The sequence below is a fragment of the Pseudopodoces humilis genome, chromosome 7 (genome assembly GCF_049639895.1).
Source record: "Pseudopodoces humilis isolate 2021_Gansu_Grassland_sample_001 chromosome 7, ASM4963989v1, whole genome shotgun sequence".
Taxonomy (NCBI): domain Eukaryota; kingdom Metazoa; phylum Chordata; class Aves; order Passeriformes; family Paridae; genus Pseudopodoces; species Pseudopodoces humilis.
Window position 1 is genome coordinate 15,957,649 of NC_142206.1, and position 17,161 is coordinate 15,974,809.

The 17,161-nt window shown below is 48.4% G+C and overlaps 1 protein-coding gene across 1 annotated transcript; it reads left to right on the forward strand.

The window, feature by feature from the left end:
* The first annotated feature begins 493 nt into the window (after positions 1–493).
* Positions 494–3,743, forward strand: INS (insulin). The gene is made up of 3 exons (XM_005522339.2): positions 494–630; positions 1,142–1,345; positions 3,607–3,743. Exons 1-3 carry the CDS (start codon positions 558–560, stop codon positions 3,741–3,743), a joined length of 414 nt encoding a protein of 137 aa, XP_005522396.2. The 5' UTR covers positions 494–557.
* The last annotated feature ends 13,418 nt before the right edge of the window (positions 3,744–17,161 follow it).

Consider the following 17,161-nt stretch of genomic DNA (forward strand, 5'->3'; position numbering starts at 1 on the left):
GCAGATGTTATTCCTCCCCCTGCCCAAGCTGTGGACGCGTGTCTCTGGCTGTGCACCGCGTGGCCAGTGAGCCTGAGCTCAATAATGTGTTTTCCTTCTCCTAACACCTGACAGTAGCATGATTTCACCAACCACTTGGTCCCATTGCTGCATACTTTCCAAGGTGATATAAATCAAACAGATTAACATGTTTGCTTTTAATTTTACATTTTAGAAACAGCTGTTGAACCACCTCAATGCCAACAGTGTCTATTGCCAGCATTAGTGTCATTAGTAGTCATCGCAGCTGTAACAGCACCATTATCTCCTGCTAAAAGGGTCACTGATGGCTCAGGACAGAGCTTGGGGAAGCGAAAAGAGCAGACTAAATGAGATGGAAACTGCAAACAGTTGCTTCTATATTAACTTGCATAAAGGCCTGTGGATGCTACGCAGAGGGAAATTAATTTGCACAAGTAGCAAAAATTTTGGCTAGAGAGTCATCAAGGAGGAGGGGCTCTTGGTAGCTTTTGTGTTACTTGGGCTAATGTAAAGCATATAAATATGGGAAAGAGAGAATGGGGACATTACTACCAACCATCTTCATCCCTCAGAGTGAACTTCTCTCCACCTCTTGCTGCCAATTCTTGGGTAAGTTGGATTGCCTCCCTTTCATTTCCTACTTGTTGTGCAGTCCTATCTTCTTAAGCTGATGAAGCAGGCAGTGACAAGACCCAAGAAAATGAGGCCTCCTCAGGTCTTTGAGGACATTGTGAAGGTTTTGGGCCATCATCACACATTACAGCCCCTTCTGAATGGGCAGAGAGGGTTTTCCCTCTGAAGGGGTCTGCTGATGTTGGCTCTCAAGGGCATGTACGCTACAGGGCTTGGTGGGATGGCTCTGCCAGCCTTTTGAGGCAGGAGGGCAGGGAGCCTGAGACTGATGGAGCATGGAGATGGAATTATAGTTATAGTCAGTAGTCTTTTACTGTCACTTGTAAATCCTGGTGCAGAAAGCTCTCCTTCCTTCTCAAACTAGAAAGTCCATCTCCTTCTCTGGTCTCATTTCCATGCCAGAGGAGCTGAAAGACATAAGATGCTTGATTACAACCTTTTTTTACCTCCTAGACTTTCCTGTGTCTCCTCTGCCTCTTAATCCTAGGCCTCAGCCTGCCTGCCATGGCTCTCTGGATCCAATCGTTGCCTCTCCTGGCCCTCCTCGCCTTTTCTGGCCCCGGGAGCAGCCACGCGGCTGTCAACCAGCACCTCTGTGGCTCCCACTTGGTGGAAGCTCTGTACCTGGTGTGTGGGGAGCGGGGCTTCTTCTACCAGCCCAAAGCCCGGCGGGATGTTGAGCAGCCTCTAGGTAAGCCGGGCTGACCGTGAAAGCAGTGTGTGCGTGCTACGTGATGCGAGACGCAGCAACCGCCTATCTTTGACAGTGACACCAGGAACGTCCTCCATGGGGAATGCCAGGAATACCTTCGGCATACCAACAGCATTAGGTTGCCAGTGAAAAGCTCTTCAGGTTAAAAAGGCAGATGAGAGGGTAGGCAGGGAGAGAGGATTTATGAGGCAAAAGGAGTTGTGCCTGAAAACTCAAACTCGTCTATTTCTTTGTGTGGCTGTTATACCAGCCTGGGAGTATTCATAGCAAATAAAGGTGGGAGGAACTCAAGAAGCCTTTTTCTGTCCCAAGACAGGATCAGTTGTCCCCATTCCATTTCTTACCCATGTTTGTCTGGTACATTCATAAAAACTTCCAGAGAGAAAGCTTCTTCTGCCTTCTGGAGCTGCCCATTCCCAAGCTCAACTGACCTTCTTCTTGAGGGTTTCTTCCCAATATCTAACCTGAACATCCCTTGCTGTAAATTATTTCTTGTCTTCTCAATAGTGGACATGGGGAAGAGCTTAGTCATTTCGCCTTTATGACTGGTATTCAAAATATTTGAATACTGTTCCCATGTCTAGTTTTGACCTTTCCTCAGCTATACTGCCTCCTTAGCTCGTATTTTCTAGATATCTAAACATGCAGTTCTGCATTTGTCCACATCCTTGCTGACTGGTGAGGCCTGGAGAAGCACACTGAACATTCTGTCTTCCAAGCTTCTAATCAAGACTGTCAATAGATGAAGAAGAGACCCCTGTCCAAATTTAATCCATTTCAATCCTCTCATTTCAAGATCGACCTTTACTTAACATGCCCTGACTACAATACATCTCTCCCACCATTTCTCTTCCCATCACATACTGTTTTCCTTCATATCCAATTCCCTCTCCTGTGTATGTAACCTTCCTGTGAAATTGTCTTAGGGGGTCTTTGTAAGGTAAAACAAGATAATGCCCTATCAGAGTGTTTGCCATGGTTTCTTTGGGATGTCATTTGCTCCATTCTCTGATTATTCATTTCTGGAGACCAACACAAATGGGTTGGGGGTTTCATTAGCCAAATTACCTAAATACTGTACAGAGAATTTTAATCATGCCAACCAGAATGCAAGTATTTGGGGATTTTCTACCTTTTTTTTTCAGGACTTTTGCCTGAGCCACCACCTCTTTGTCACACAATCTGGTTATGTTTACAGTCTGCTCACAGCTGGCTTGAAGGATGAAGACAAGTAAATCACAAAACATTGACTAGCTATTTCCTCTTCTACTTAACATTGGACCAAATTTTTCCCAAATTTCCCTTCTAGCACACTAGCATAATGATTTTGTGTTACTCTTGTGCCTTGTTCATTGCCTCACGCTTTGGGGGCTTGGGGATTTTGCATCTTGTACAGTACTTGTATTGCCCTAGAAACCACATCTCATTCTCACTTTCCAGGCATTTTCTCTTTGTTGTTAAGGGCTCTTTTCTTCCTGCAGGAAAAACTCACTGCCATTTATTTGCCATTTTCCATACTTTCCTGGGGCAACCAAAACCTGAACTGATCTGTGCACAAGTTTTCAAGTTCTCACCAGCAAATAAGATATTCTGTTGAGTTTTATCTGTGTCCAAATACCCTAATTTATCATTGCTTCTAAAAACTTGCCCCCAGCTGTGAACACAGACACACACAGATGCTTTTGCTGTCAGTTTGGGGCTATATCCAGGCAGCCAACTGAATCAGGCTGCTCAGGAGCAGCTGGGAAATGCACCCAGCCTCAGAACTGGACTGTCCCCGCAATCCCATGAACATCCCAGTTGTCTGCCCAGAATCCCAGAAGAGTGGATAACTGACTAAAGGGCTCTGCAGCCCCAAACTCTTCTCTGTAGAGCAGACAATCCCATTTTATCATCTCACTTACTAGTTGCTCACCCCAGGGAGGGTGCAGGATTTGTCTTCTTCTCCACACAGCTTCCCCAGTAAAGCCCCTGTGTCCCTTTATCCCTCACACTGCTGAGAGATAGCCACTCAGCTTGGCACCTTCTGAACACCACAGGATTATTTTGGGAGAGGAAGCAGGGAGCCTGAAGGCACTACAAGCAGCATCAACCTGGGGACACTGGTGCAACTTCCTTCCCGTTTTCCAAGTGACTCTGGATTAAAAATCTGGTGCCTGTTAAAGGGGTGTCTGCAGGGCTCCAGAGCCAGGGCTGATGCTGTGTGATGTCCCACAACTTCTCTTCTTCTTCCCTGGCAGTGAGCGGTCCCTTGCACGGTGAGCTGGGAGAGCTGCCCTTCCAGCAGGAGGAGTTTGAGAAAGTGAAGCGAGGGATTGTTGAGCAATGCTGCCACAACACCTGCTCCCTCTACCAGCTGGAAAACTACTGCAATTAGCAGCAGGGCTGTCGCTGGGGAGCTCATGGGCTGTGGGCAGAAACATGCACTTATGCTACTGCACCTTCAAAGCAATTGAATAAATCTTGTGGATCTATTGGAAGGACTGCACTGGTTCATGTGTCCACATCTCTTTGTCTACTTTAGAGTGTCAGTGTCCATGCTCCTCGGGTAAAAGGAAGTTTTCAGCCATCACTTTGGATTATCCTTATGCCATACAAATGAACTCCCTGGGAAGGAGGGAGGGGAGGGGTATTACACATCTTTGGAGCAGGTATATGGAGCATCTGGCACCCCCAGTGCTTGGAGAACAAGAAGGAAAAGGCAGAGAGGTTTGAACAAGACTTCTCTTGCTAGGGAAACATTACATCTGTAACAATGTCATGCTGATCAACTTCCTGCAGTTCACAGCCCAAATATAGCCAGGCAGCTGGAGACCGAACTTCCTCAGCTACATAATGGAAACAGTAAAGATTAAGCAAAGAATTATGTCACCTATTCATTGTACTCAGAAAAATCATGGATGGCCATCATGGCCAATTCAGAAAGTGTGTCTAGTTCCTACTTCTGCCCATGGGAGGCCCAGGGAGAGTCCCTGCTGTGGGATGTGCTTCTTGTTCACAAGGATAAGCCATGTACTGAAAGTGGATTTAACCCAGAAGGGGTTTTGAATCTACTGGCTATGTGCTGGGCAGTATCCTTGCTTCTGGTGCTGCAAACCTCTTTCTGGTCCCAAATTGCCCCTTTCTGTGAGGAAAATCTGCCCAGCAGTGCAAGCTGGCCAGAGTACCCCAGAGTGCAGGGAAGGGCTGTGTTCCCTCTGCCGAGGGCTCCCATGGCAGCCTACTGAAAGCCATGCAGAGGGGCTCTGTGGAATGGGCTCAGCCTGGCAGAGGTGACAGCAGCAGGACTGCATTCTGCTGGTGACAGATTTTGAAAGTTGGTCTGAGAGGAGCCTGTGGTTTTAACAGCCTCATTTCCCAAACCAGTTCCGACTGCCTCCAGTGGAGCTGCCCAGATGGAAGCTGCCATCTCATCCCTGCCAGGATGCATTACTCCTGATCCTATCACAAGCACAAAACTGGCCAAACCACCACAAACTGAAAGGCTTGAAGAGCAGCTGGAGGAGCTGCTGAAAAGAAGATACAGCCATAAAAAATGAAATCAGAAAACACTCATGATTCCCTGTGGTGACCTTCCATACAAATTCCCTTGATTCAGCCAAAAGCCCAAGACAGGACTTGCAGGTGCCACACCAGCGCTTTGGGGCTACTCAGCCAGTCCTGCTCTCCCTGAACAACTTTTCATCCCTCTCCATCACCCTTTCTGCTGGGCCCCACAAAATATTCCCAGCAGCAAAGCTTTCAACAGTGACAAGCAGCTTCGGGCCAAAATCATGTGGTTATGAAAGCACAGCAAGATATATTATGTCCCTGAGATGCTTGGCTCTCACCAAATCTCACAGTGTATAGCTCCACTGGTTTCTAGGGGGGGACTCCTGGAACTTCCTACCTGTCCTGGTGAACCATGAGATCAGGACAAACCAAAAAACCCCCAAAACAAACAAACAAACAAAAAAAAAAAAAAAAAAAAAAGAAAAGCAGTGCTATTGCTCATTGTAAGGCCACCAACATATTCAGGCATGCAGCCAAACACCAGCAATCCCATCCATCCAGGAGATACCACCCTGATCCAAAAGGCAGGTGTTCAGGTCTGCTTGGATGTTCTGGAGGGAAAGGACATCCAGCCATGGTGGTTCCTCCATCTGGCACAGCCCTGTTTATCTGCTGGCACTCCTGCCCTGGCAGCGATGCTCTGCGCGGGTGAGGACAGCTCTTCAGAGATGCCCAGCTCATTTCCTGCCCTCTGCCATTGTTTGGTCTGATCCTTTGTTTGTTTGCTTTTTCTGAATGCTCTCAATTAGGACTTGTTGGGAAATTGCAAATTCCACTTTTTCTGCTGGAAAATGTTGATTCATCAAGATCAGCACACCCCGCAGGACCAGACTGGTTTTAGCAAGGCAGGATTTGAAAAAATGAAGGGACATAGAAGGTTCAGGTGCCTGCTCTTCATCTTCTGCATCCAATTTCCCCAGACCACAGGCCAACCACCAGGCTCTGGGCTACCCAAGGGTGGATGTTTTTTGCTTCTGCTGAAAGATTCCAGGAGGTGACCACCCAGATCAGGGAGGGATGGATGGCCCCCATGTCAGCTTTAGGGGCCCAAGCTGTCTGAGCTCTCTGCAGAGCACATGCAGGTGCTGTTGCTTCTTTCCTCCCCAAAGCAAGAGCTGTCCTGGAGATGAGTGGCCTAGGGTGAGCTGCGCTGCTCTCCAGGAGGTGCAGGAGAACAATTTTAAAACTGTAGAAAGTAAAAAAAAAAAGTTTTGCACTTTTGCTTTCCAGAACTGAAAATATAAAGGGCCAGCTCTTCACTTCTTAAAAGCTGCGGTAAGGTGAAGGCCAGAGGAGAACAAAGCTACTTTTTCCCCTTTTTCTGGAATTCCAGGGAAGAAAGCCTGAAGGAAACCCTGTGCATTTTCCACAATGGAGCACATGGCTCCCTGGCTTACAAACATGATGCAGCTGGCTTGTTGACCCTGTGTTGTGGCAGGACAGGCAGCTTTAGTCCCCTACCCCACCCAAACCCAAGAGTGGGTGTCCTTAAGGTCCTTTCCAACACCTTTAATGGTGGTCCAGGATAGAATTTCTTTATAAAGCCTCCCTCAAATCCTTGTGCCCTTGCCCAGGCCATTCCCTGTCCTCAGATGTGCTTGGGAGATGCCAGATCTTATGAATTCCTGCAGGAGAAATGATTCAAGGACAGGGAATGCCGCATCCACTGACCTCCCTCTCTGTTCCTCCTCTTGCCAGGGCTTTGCATTGTGATCTTTGGGAAGCAAATGCATCCAGTCCCCTTTATTCTGACTCAGCAGTTGCTCTGAAGTGATTTTTGCGGTAGCGGTGGGGCATCATGCCTGAGTGAAATATCTTGGCTCTGCTACTCTTGCAACAAACTTCCAAAGGTCTCATGCTCGTGGTAGAGGGCAATTTGAAGAGAATGCAAATAAAGGCTTCGGTTCATTCATGCTGCTTGAATAAAGAATAGAAAGCTGAGCCGCAGAGGGGATTGCAAGGCAAATTCTTTGGGCTGCTGAGTTGTTAACACTGCCTAGAAAAAGAAAGGACCAAAGTTGCCCCTGTCTGCCACGTGCAAGGGCCCTCATTCAAAAGGGCAGCCCTACAGTTTTGAGGAAAGGGGAATGATGTGCACAGAAATGGGAATGGAGAGGAACTTCTGCAGGGCACTGGCCATTTGGGTCCCTGGTGAATGGGTGGTAGATCATGTTCTCCAGGTTGCTGGATGGGCTCTGCTGCTCCAGCTTATCTGGAGAGGAAGGGAAGGCTGCCACTTTCCCGGAGCTAATCCGACTATATTATTTCCTTTCCGGGAAACCACAGATAGAGAGCTCTCTGTTGCACTGGGAACATAAGAGATTCACTTTAAGAAGTAGTCAGACTATACTCTGGCATTTATTTCTTTTTAACCATCTTATCAGCATTTTAGGAAATTTTAAAACCTGCTTACAGCCTCTCCCCTTATCTGCAGAGTGATCCCTAATAACAGACTTGCAGCAATGACTTGAATTGGAAAGCATGCACTGAGCAGATTCAGTGTTAAGACCTCAATTTCACTCTGGTTTAGATCAACCTCACCAAAGACACCTATCTTGAACAAAAAATAGTCCTTCTTCCTTCTCCTTTCACTCTGGGCAGGAAGAAAACTTTAGGTCAGGCTATAAATTGATCTGGAAAGTCACTGCCAGCACATTGTCTCTGGCAGAATTATTCCTGCATGCTGTGGGGAGGAAGGAGTCTGGTTTTTTCCAAGCCCAATGCCAGGCTGGCTCTCACATGCCCCCCAGTTCTGATGGGCAGAGCAGGCAGGAGCAGATCCAGGACAATAACGGGAAGCGAAGCAAGCAAGCGGAGCACACAAGGAAATGATCTGAACCTCAATCATTTCCCTCCGTACCTCAATCCTTTCCCTCCATGCCCAGTCATCTTCAGGACTGTCAAGAAAAGGTGGACAAACCTCCTGAACTCCTCCAACCTCCTTTCTGTTGCTGGAAAAAGACAGCCGAAATACCACTTTATTTATTTATTAATTTATTCATTTATTTATTTATTCATTTATTTTCATGCCTGGTACAGGATTGCCAGGATCTCCAGAATGCATGTGGTTGCTCACACTAAAATTTCCCACAAATGTTTTCAGATTTTGGAAGAAAATGGATAACAGAAATAAATTTGGCTTTCGATTTCCAGGTTGTTGTCCTTTGGGCTTTGTAATGCTGGATTTTGGCAGTGGGGATATTTTACACAACTGCCAACTTCTAAAATGTAACTTTTTGTCAGAAAATAATGCAGCTTCCTCTTTTCTAATCAGAAAACGGAAAATCAAATATAAATGACACCACCCACCCTACACTGACGAGAAACCATTCTGTGGAAATTTCAATGGAAAAAAATCTACCCTTTTTTCCCCTTATCAGAAACCTCCTCAACTTTGGAGACTGAGACTCAGCAGGGTCTGGGCTCTGCAGACTTGCCTGCCAGCAGGTCTTGCACACCCAAGTTTCAAGCTTTTCCTACGTGTTTTGGGAGATTTAAAAATCTTATCCCAAATAAATGCTGTCTTGACCCCTGGGCTTCTACTGATCTCAGTGACAAGAACAAGAAATCACCAAGTGAAAAAGACCAAGACCTAGTCAAAGCACACCCAGGTTGCACACCACAGCCTTCTCCTCTCCTTCTTCTGAAATTGTTTTTTCAGTATTTCTGCAGCCTAAACCTGGCCACATTTTTCCAAAAGCTGGCACCTTGTCCAAAAATAATGGATTTCAACTCCAAATAAGGAAAAAACCCGTGCCCATAAAATTCTGATGACATGTGGACAAGTTATTTTTCAGTCCTAGTCCTGGTGCAGATGTTCTGAGGCAGGTGCAATGTGCAAACCTGCCCTCCCACGGCGTTTTGGCTCACCAAACCACGGGTGCTTCTCTCAGGTGTGGAAGCAGTGACAGGGAGGAGACGAGGTCACCCTTCAGCCCCTGCATCCAGGGTGCACAGGGGTCATCTGGCTCAGCCTGGCTTATGCCTTAAGCCTGTGGGAGGACCACCAAAGGCTGAAATCCCTCTTGTTAAGCACTCCTTCAGCAGCAGCTCCTTTGCCCTGCAAGATCCCTGACCTCACCCCAGGAACAGTGAGCAGCACTGAGCACTGACATCATTCCCATTTTTCCTTTACGGTTTTGACTACAGAGCCCAGATATAACTCTCAAGATGCTTGCCCTTCCTCACCCTGTGGAGCTGTTGCTTTGACTGCCCCGTTTCTCTGTGCATCCCATTTAAGAACACAGGACTGGGAGCAACTTTCAAGCCAGTTGCCTTGTACCTTGCTAACCTCACATCACTGCCTTCTTCATCTCCAAAAAGACTTTAACACCTCAATTTCCCCCTTTAGCCTGCATGCAGTTTTAGTTTCTGGAACCTTTCCTGAGTAATTCATCCTCTCCTGTTGGGCTTCACAGTCCTCACAACCCGGAAAAGATCCCGAGGTTTCACATATCTGTTCAGAGCAAAGCAATTATCCGTAGCTCTGTCACTGAAATAGGGCAACACAAAAATGTTGGGAATCTTAAAGCCATATTCCTGCGACGGCTTTCCCTTCTCCTGCAGTCCCAGCTGCCGCCAGGGGATGGAGTGCAGGGTGCTGGATCCCGCAGCCCTGCCCGCAGCTCAGCCCACAGCTGGATCCCGCAGCCCTGCCCGCAGCTCAGCCCACAGCTGGATCCCGCAGCCCTGCCTGCAGCTCAGCCCACAGCTGGATCCCGCAGTCCTGCCTGCAGCTCAGCCCACAGCTGGATCCCGCAGCCCTGCCCGCAGCTCAGCCCACAGCTGGATCCCGCAGCCCTGCCTGCAGCTGCCTGGCAGCACCGTCTGGGCCAGGGCACAGTGGCACAGCCACCAGGGACCCGCAGAAATAGGGCAGAAAAACAGGTAAATACAGATGGTGTTGGAGAAAAACCCCCTGGAGATGTGAGGCTGGAGTAAGACTTCATACTGAGGCCACGGGACCAGCAGAGCTGGGCCAGCAAGGAGATGTCTGGAGCAAGGAAATCAAACTGTCAACCCACAGGCTGCTCCTGGCATGGCCAGAGACCTGCAGTGATGATGGGCTGGGCTGCCAATGCTGCTCCAGCTCTTCTCTTTGTTTAAAGGTGGTATTCAGTCAAGGAAGATTTTGGTTGCCTTTCTGAACCTCCTGGCTCTCAAAGCTGGGACCACCAGCCTGGCCCTCACAGCCCAGGGCACCCTCAGCACCAGCTCACTGTCACCCTGCAGTCCACCTCCCTTCTGTGCACACTGCTCAATGTTTCCTCTGATGGGACCTACAACCTGTTTTGGGCCTGTGTTTTCAATCACAAATCACCTTTTTGAGCAGACCAAGGTTTAGGCCTGCAATAACCTCCAACGCAAAGAACTTGTGCTCTTATGGCATGCCCTGGCACTGAAGGGCTGCCAGAGCACAGATATATGTCCTGAATGGAAACATTCAAGTGTCAAACTGGGACATCTCCCCACCCAGCCTTGCCACAGGGCTGGTGCTCAAATCCTCACTCCTACACATCACGTTTTATGGCATAATGGTCCTCATCCTTGGCCATGTCACAACTTTGAGCAGCTATTCTGATGCTGGGGACAGCCATTACCCCTGCCAGCCCCTCCCCACAGGGGATGAGGCCCTATTGAGGGTTATGAAATGATGCTACAGCCAGCAGAGGGAGTGGTCAGAGCTTCAGGATGTTCAGGGACAGCTTGGGAAGTGCCGAGAAAATGTATTAAACCCAAGGCAAGAGTGATGGGGTGCTGAAATAAAGGTTCACCCTGGCTCAGCTGCTACCCTGGTGATGCTCAGCTGGGAGAGGATGGGGAAACAGATTTGTCATGAGCACTCCTGAAAGCTTGGGTACTGGATGAGCCAGAGATGAGGATCCACAGTGAGAGACATGAGCCTTTTAGACTTGAGGAATTTTGCAGAGCCTGTTCTAAACTGCCAAGTGAAATTCCCCCATTCATTCACTTCTGGCTTAGGGCTGTTAAATTTGGGCTTTGGGCTTTCCAAATGAAGCTATTGCTGCATCTCAATTAGTAAGGGATCACTCCTATAGCATTCCATTTCCAAAGCAATTGTCCTTGTGCCTCACATAAGTGCTGGAATCAGGAGGCAGTCTGTGGGCTGGGAGTTATGGGGAATTTAGGCTTGGCTCTGCCCACCAAACATATATTTTAAGCATATCTTTGTTTGATTTTAGGCTAAGCAGAGCAATGTGTATCAATTTAGTGAATTAAAGATTTAACATCTGTCAATATCTGTAGCAGTCTCTTATGTTAGGGAAAGGGCCTAAGTTATTCTCCATGAAATGCCTCAGAGGTGGTGGGGGCTCCCCACTCACACACAATATTAGAAATATAATTCGTTTCCAAAATGCACACCATCAAAGACTCATGCCTGGTCCTTTCCTAACTGTATGGTTTCCCCAGATTTTTAAATGAAGGCGTTTCAAGCACCAATGAGCAATTTTGCAACTCGTCTCTAAGCAGATCAATGACTAAAAGCGATGTAAGGAAGTCAGGTGTCTCTGGATTATGTTAGGACAAGCCCATGAGAGGATTCTGATGTGGATGAGATAAATGCCATTAAATCACTTGCAGGGTGAGGTTTAAGTGGGGAAAGCCTAGCACTGAGTGCTAGGAAGGTGTTGTGCATGGTGAGCACCATGGTGGGCTGATTAACACCGCATGTGAAGCCCATGGCAAACCTGATAAAAGACAATGGGACACATTTTCACCACTAAATACATCAGGGATGAAAGAGAGCTGGGAGCCGGGGAGAAAAGCAGAAAAGAGCAGCAGAAATGACCTGACCTGCCTGAAACCCACTTTTTCTAATGGAGAGCAAGGAAGCTTGCTCTACATATCTGAAAAAAACACCCAAAAATGCTGAGAGAGACTTGGTGGCAACCAAGACGGTGGTTCTGAGAAGAGTCCTGGTGGTGCAGAGTGACCAAATGACTTCTGAGACTTAATGTCCATCTGGACTGGAGTGGTGTTTGGTGGGCAAGAGGCAACCACTCAGAGGCACAGTCCAGCTGTCAACAGAAAAGATTTGTAGTGTTTGAATCAATGGAAGATGACACATGTTCAGTGGAACAGAGCCAAGGCCGGAGAAGGTCTCTGCTTGAAACTCTTCCCTTTTTCAGCCATACCCCTTTACAGCTGAGATGTGGCACCAGCCAGATGTGGAACCCTGCCACCAGACTGTGGATCTTACTATTCCCTTCTCAACACCGGGATCAAATGAGGAGACTAAATCCATAGGGAGGAAATGTTCCCTCCGACCTGCAGTTGCTTTCCAATTCAATCTTCCTCCCTGGTCAGGAGAAATCCCATGCAGCTCTGCAGCAGAGGACACTGTCTATCCCACCAACTCTGTCATGTGTGGTGAGCTGGTCCCAGATTGTAGGTGGAGATGCCTTAACCCAAGACAGCCTGGTATTTCCAGCTAATAGTTACTCAAAATAAATCTGAGCGGAAAGATGGCACATGCTTGTGATGGGGATGACTCCTTCAAAAACTGAGCCTGTCTCATTCACAGCAATCTGGGACTGGGAAGCCTTCGTGAAGATGGAAGGGCCAATCCTGTGATAGGTTCAGTGAAGGAACAGGGGAAGAAAGGCAATGCAAAATGGCTCAAGCAGTGATTCATTTGGACTTTAATTATGATTAACTCAAAATCAGCATGAACAACCAAGCTGTCAGCAAATCTCTTTTAGATATGAGCAGCCCTCTAAAATCAGTCTTAGTCGGTAATATCCTCCACAAGTGCTACTGCAAATCCCCTTTTTGACAACACCTGATGGCTGGTGCAGAAGCAAAAGAGAAAATTCCATCCTGCACAGTGGTGGGAGCTCTTGTGTGGTGCCTTTCCCCTTGAATGCCACACCCTGCCCCTGCAACCTATGCTGCAAACCATTTTATTCAACTCCATGCAAAGAGCATCCTCTGGGCAGCCCAGCAGAGATGTGGGCTCCAGCTTGGGCACTCACTGGGGCACAGTGAGGTTCAGCACACCAGGGCTTTCCTGACAGAAACCTCTTGTCAGGGCTGCAGGTCTCCCAGCTTCATAGCAGAGCTGTTCTTCCCCACCGGCTTGCACACTTTGCTTTACCTTCCCAACAAAGTCAGAAACGGCAGCAGGGTGGCAGAGCTCAGGAACAGCCCTTGGGGGAGAGGGCTGTCTGTCAGAGAGCCCTGGAGCAGCTTGTATTATGAAAAAAAAAGGCTGTGTCTGGGAGGCTGGTTCCCCACAGCCTCTGCTGTGGCCACGCCAGAGAAAAGGAAGGTGGGAAAGCAGATGTTGTTTGGGTGAATGTGTCAGCAGTGCCTTCTCAGGCAGGTGCTGAACACTGGAGCCAGGTGGAGCGCAGCCAGGTTGAACCAAGCAAAGTGCCCACACTCTGTGGCCCACTGTGTTTGGTCTGAGCAGCTCTTGCAGCCTCCTGTACCTCCACCTCCCACCCCACAGCTAACTCTGTGCCTGGAGCAGCTGGATTTGGGATGCAGAGATGCTACTGCCTGCATGGGACTTCCATCCACCATCTGGGCTTAAGACCTCAGGAGATTCTTGCCCCCATCAGATGGTCTTGCAAAAGCACCACAGGATCAATCCTGGTGCTGGACCACAGTGGGCAGAGAGAGAGGTAGGACATAGAGGCTGTCAACTTGGTAACCAGAGGCCACATGGTTGTGGCAGGGATAAGAGCAGCCCAGAGGATGGGAACCACCACCAAAACCCTCCAAGCACAGTGGAAGTGGCTTCTTCAGCCCCAGCTTTCTCAGTGGCCTTGTGCAGGTCACGTAGCCCACTTGCAAGCTATCACTATTCCCTGGATCTCACCCCCCATGAGTTATCCATCAGCCAGGGCAGACCCTTCAAAGCAGTTACTGAAGCTCAAGGGCTGTTTTCCATTTTATTGCAGGAATCTGGGGCTGTTTCCACTCTGATGACCAGAACCTGGCTCCAGCCATTGCTATCCCTGCAGAATCATGCCCACAAAAGCATACTTAATTTAAAAGCCAAGTGCCAACATCCCAAGCTGGTTGTTTAGACTAAATGAAAGGTTTTCAGGAAAAAAAATCAGACTGACTTAAATTCCACCCCCCCTTCCCCAGGAGATTACTCCCTATCTGGTTGCCTCCCGAAGGTGGGAGCAAAGGCTTAGCAGTGAGTCATCTTTTACTTTGTATACCCCGACAGTGCTATTACTGCTCTCATGTGGGTCTCTGGAAATGGCGAGGGCGGCCGTGGGTGGGGGAAAGCGGCCACAAAGCATCAGCCATGGAGAGGGTTTGCACCCCAACTGCACTGCTGCATGTGGGGGGGTCAGTGAGGCCTCCCCACGTGTACTGCCCTCCCCAAGACAGTTCTGGCTTAGGGCAGGCAGGACCTGCTGCCCTGTGTGAGTGGGGTCTCGATGGATTGGCATGGGAGCTGTTGAAGCACCCCATGAGTCAGACAAATATGAGATGATGCTCATGTAAGTTAATTAGTGAGCGAGGGTAGTACTCAGCCTGCCCAAATGAGCCCAAAGCCCCTGGGCTGACTCACTGGGAGCAGTGAGGTTCCTCCAAAAGGGAAACAGAAGCGGCTCATAGGAATCAGCAGTTGCATGCACTCATCCTCTCCAATGACAGGAGCCCCGAGTGGGACCCAGCAGGTCTGCCCTGAAATAATTCCCCACCTCGGACACTGAGGTTTCTTGGAGGAGAGCAACTTTTCTCTAAAAGGAAAGGGGATGCCTGCTATCCATTGCAGGATTTTTCTCTCTCCGTGTATCACATGTAGAGACAAAGGAATTCATTCTATCTCTGGAAAACATATTTTTATTTTTTTTTCCGCTTTGGATTAGGTTCGTGGAGAAGAGATTGTTCCAGTCTGGCACCTCTTGTGGTTACTATGCTTGTTTTGACTAAAAAACAGCCGTGTGATCTCTACATATTTGAAATGGTTGCCTTTAATGCATTAAAAAAAAAAAAAAAATCTAACCAAAAATCTCTGCAACTTACTTTCAGGCAAAACAAAAATTTCTTTGGCATGAATATTACATAGTGGACTGAGGTGGCTCAGTGAGAGACCCACCTGGAGAAATGAAGGGAGGAGAGGTGTGCAGATCTGGAATAGGGAAGTGATTTCCACCATTGTCATTACACTTGCTGATCATCAGATATGTCCAGGTATTTGCACAGCTACAAGGGCTCACTACAGCCACCTCTCATAATTAGGGATGCCCTAAACTGGGACCAGCTGAAGTCAAAAGCATTATTTCCAATAAGTTTTGTGCTGTCTCACTGAACATTTGCTTATGCAGGTGCTTCAATTAGTCTTTGCTACCACTGCCTCTGCAGCACGTCCTTGCAATTGGCTCAGATGAAGGCAGAGGGGCTGTCACAGCATTAGGGAGGGCCTTGCACACAGGCAGTGTCACAGGCAGTCAGGGAGTCACCTCCAGCTCCTACAGGTCAAGGCACTGAGGGTGTGCATCCCGTGACACCAAGGTTAGAATCCCAGTGCCACAGGAGGTGGCTGATGGAGCCTGTATGCACACATGGATTATGCAGGGAAACGCTCGTGGGGGGTCTCCCTTGGCTGTGGTGATATCTTTCACTGCAGTTTTCTTTAAACTGTGGGGAAGTTGGATTAGGTGAGGAATTCCACAATTTCTTAGCTTTTCAAATAACATGTCTGCGATATCACCCAGTCTGACTTGTGCTCCCACCTGCCTTGGGAATTCAGTTAACCCTTTCCATGTTGGCTTCACAGAGGGCCTGTCTGGAGCCCATTATCTCTGGCTGATGGAGAGGCAGGGACTCAAGTGACACCACCGCAGTGGTGCAGGAAATAGGGGGGTAGCATCTGAATCACCTGACATTTGGCTCTACCTACTCAGACAAGCACTTGCTTCCCCCTCAGCCCAAAAATACATTTGGACACAAACACACACTCACAAACACACACACACACACACACACACACACACACATGCCTGCACGTGCTACACAAGCATACCACCTGTTGTTTTGAAAAACTTACGTGCACGGGTTTTTGGGGAGGGTTACCTTCCAAGCAATTAGTAATTAGCTTAGCAGTCTCAAGGGTCCTACCCTGTGTGAGGTCTCCTGCTTCAGAAGGGCTGGGATCTCGGGGAAAATCCTTGCTTCTGTCACCAGAACCTTTCTGAAACACAGCTGGTGCCATAAAAAGCCCTCCTCCCCATCACACAGGATTGTGTTATACCTACTTGCCCTGTGATACTACTCAGAGATGCCAACCCCAGCTATACACCCGTCCTTGAAGGTGAAATACCTATGAGCTGGTGACATGGTGACATCCCCAGGCCCACCCTCGCTGGGACCTGGCTCAGGGCACAAAACCCAGCTTGGCTCTGCCAGCACCATGCCACACTACTGCCACACTCAGTGAATTTTTCAGCAGCAGATATAAACATTCCTAGTGAAATGCACTTAGTGTGAGTTGCTTTGCCAAGAGCTGTTGCCTCCCCTCCTTCACTATGATTATGAGAGAGAGTTCTGTTTAAACAAGAAAACAAATTGTCCTCCTCCCTCCCCATTGGGCATCCATCACCCAGGGCAAGGGTGGTGTGGTCCGGAGGGGACGCTGGAAGCATGGGTGGGCACAGGGTGTCCCTGTGTCACCTGCATCAGGAATGGGAATGTGGTGAGGGTGTAAGTTATTGCAAACTCCCATACAGCCCCTGCCAGCTGTAGGTGCTGGAAGTCCCAGCCTCAAAGGCAACGAGGCAACACGGGACAGATTTATCCCTTTCATGAACTGGTGCATGGGGTTGAAAACCAGAGAGAAATTAAGTGGCTTGCCCAAGGTGATGTGTGGATGCAGTGGCAGAGGAAGGCTAGAGGTATGACCCCCATACTGCCCCTTGTCCCCATGCCCGCAGCCACCTGCCCATGGGACCCCAGCTCCACATCCTACTTTGGGGTCTTCATCTCAGACATGAGGGTATCAGTTGCTAGGCCTGGCAGAGCATTTATCCTACCCAAAAAATTCCAGCATGAAAAGGTGATCCCTGATAAGGTGTGAAGCCCTGGCCTGGAGGAGATGGAGATGCTGCCACTCAACTCTCCACCAAAGACAATGAGAGCTGCAAACAAAGACCAGCACTGAAGCACAGCAGCAATGCAAAAAAAGAAAAGGGAAAAAAAAAAAAAAAAAAAAAAAAAAAAAAGGAAGAAATGCCTGAAAGATACATAGTTGGG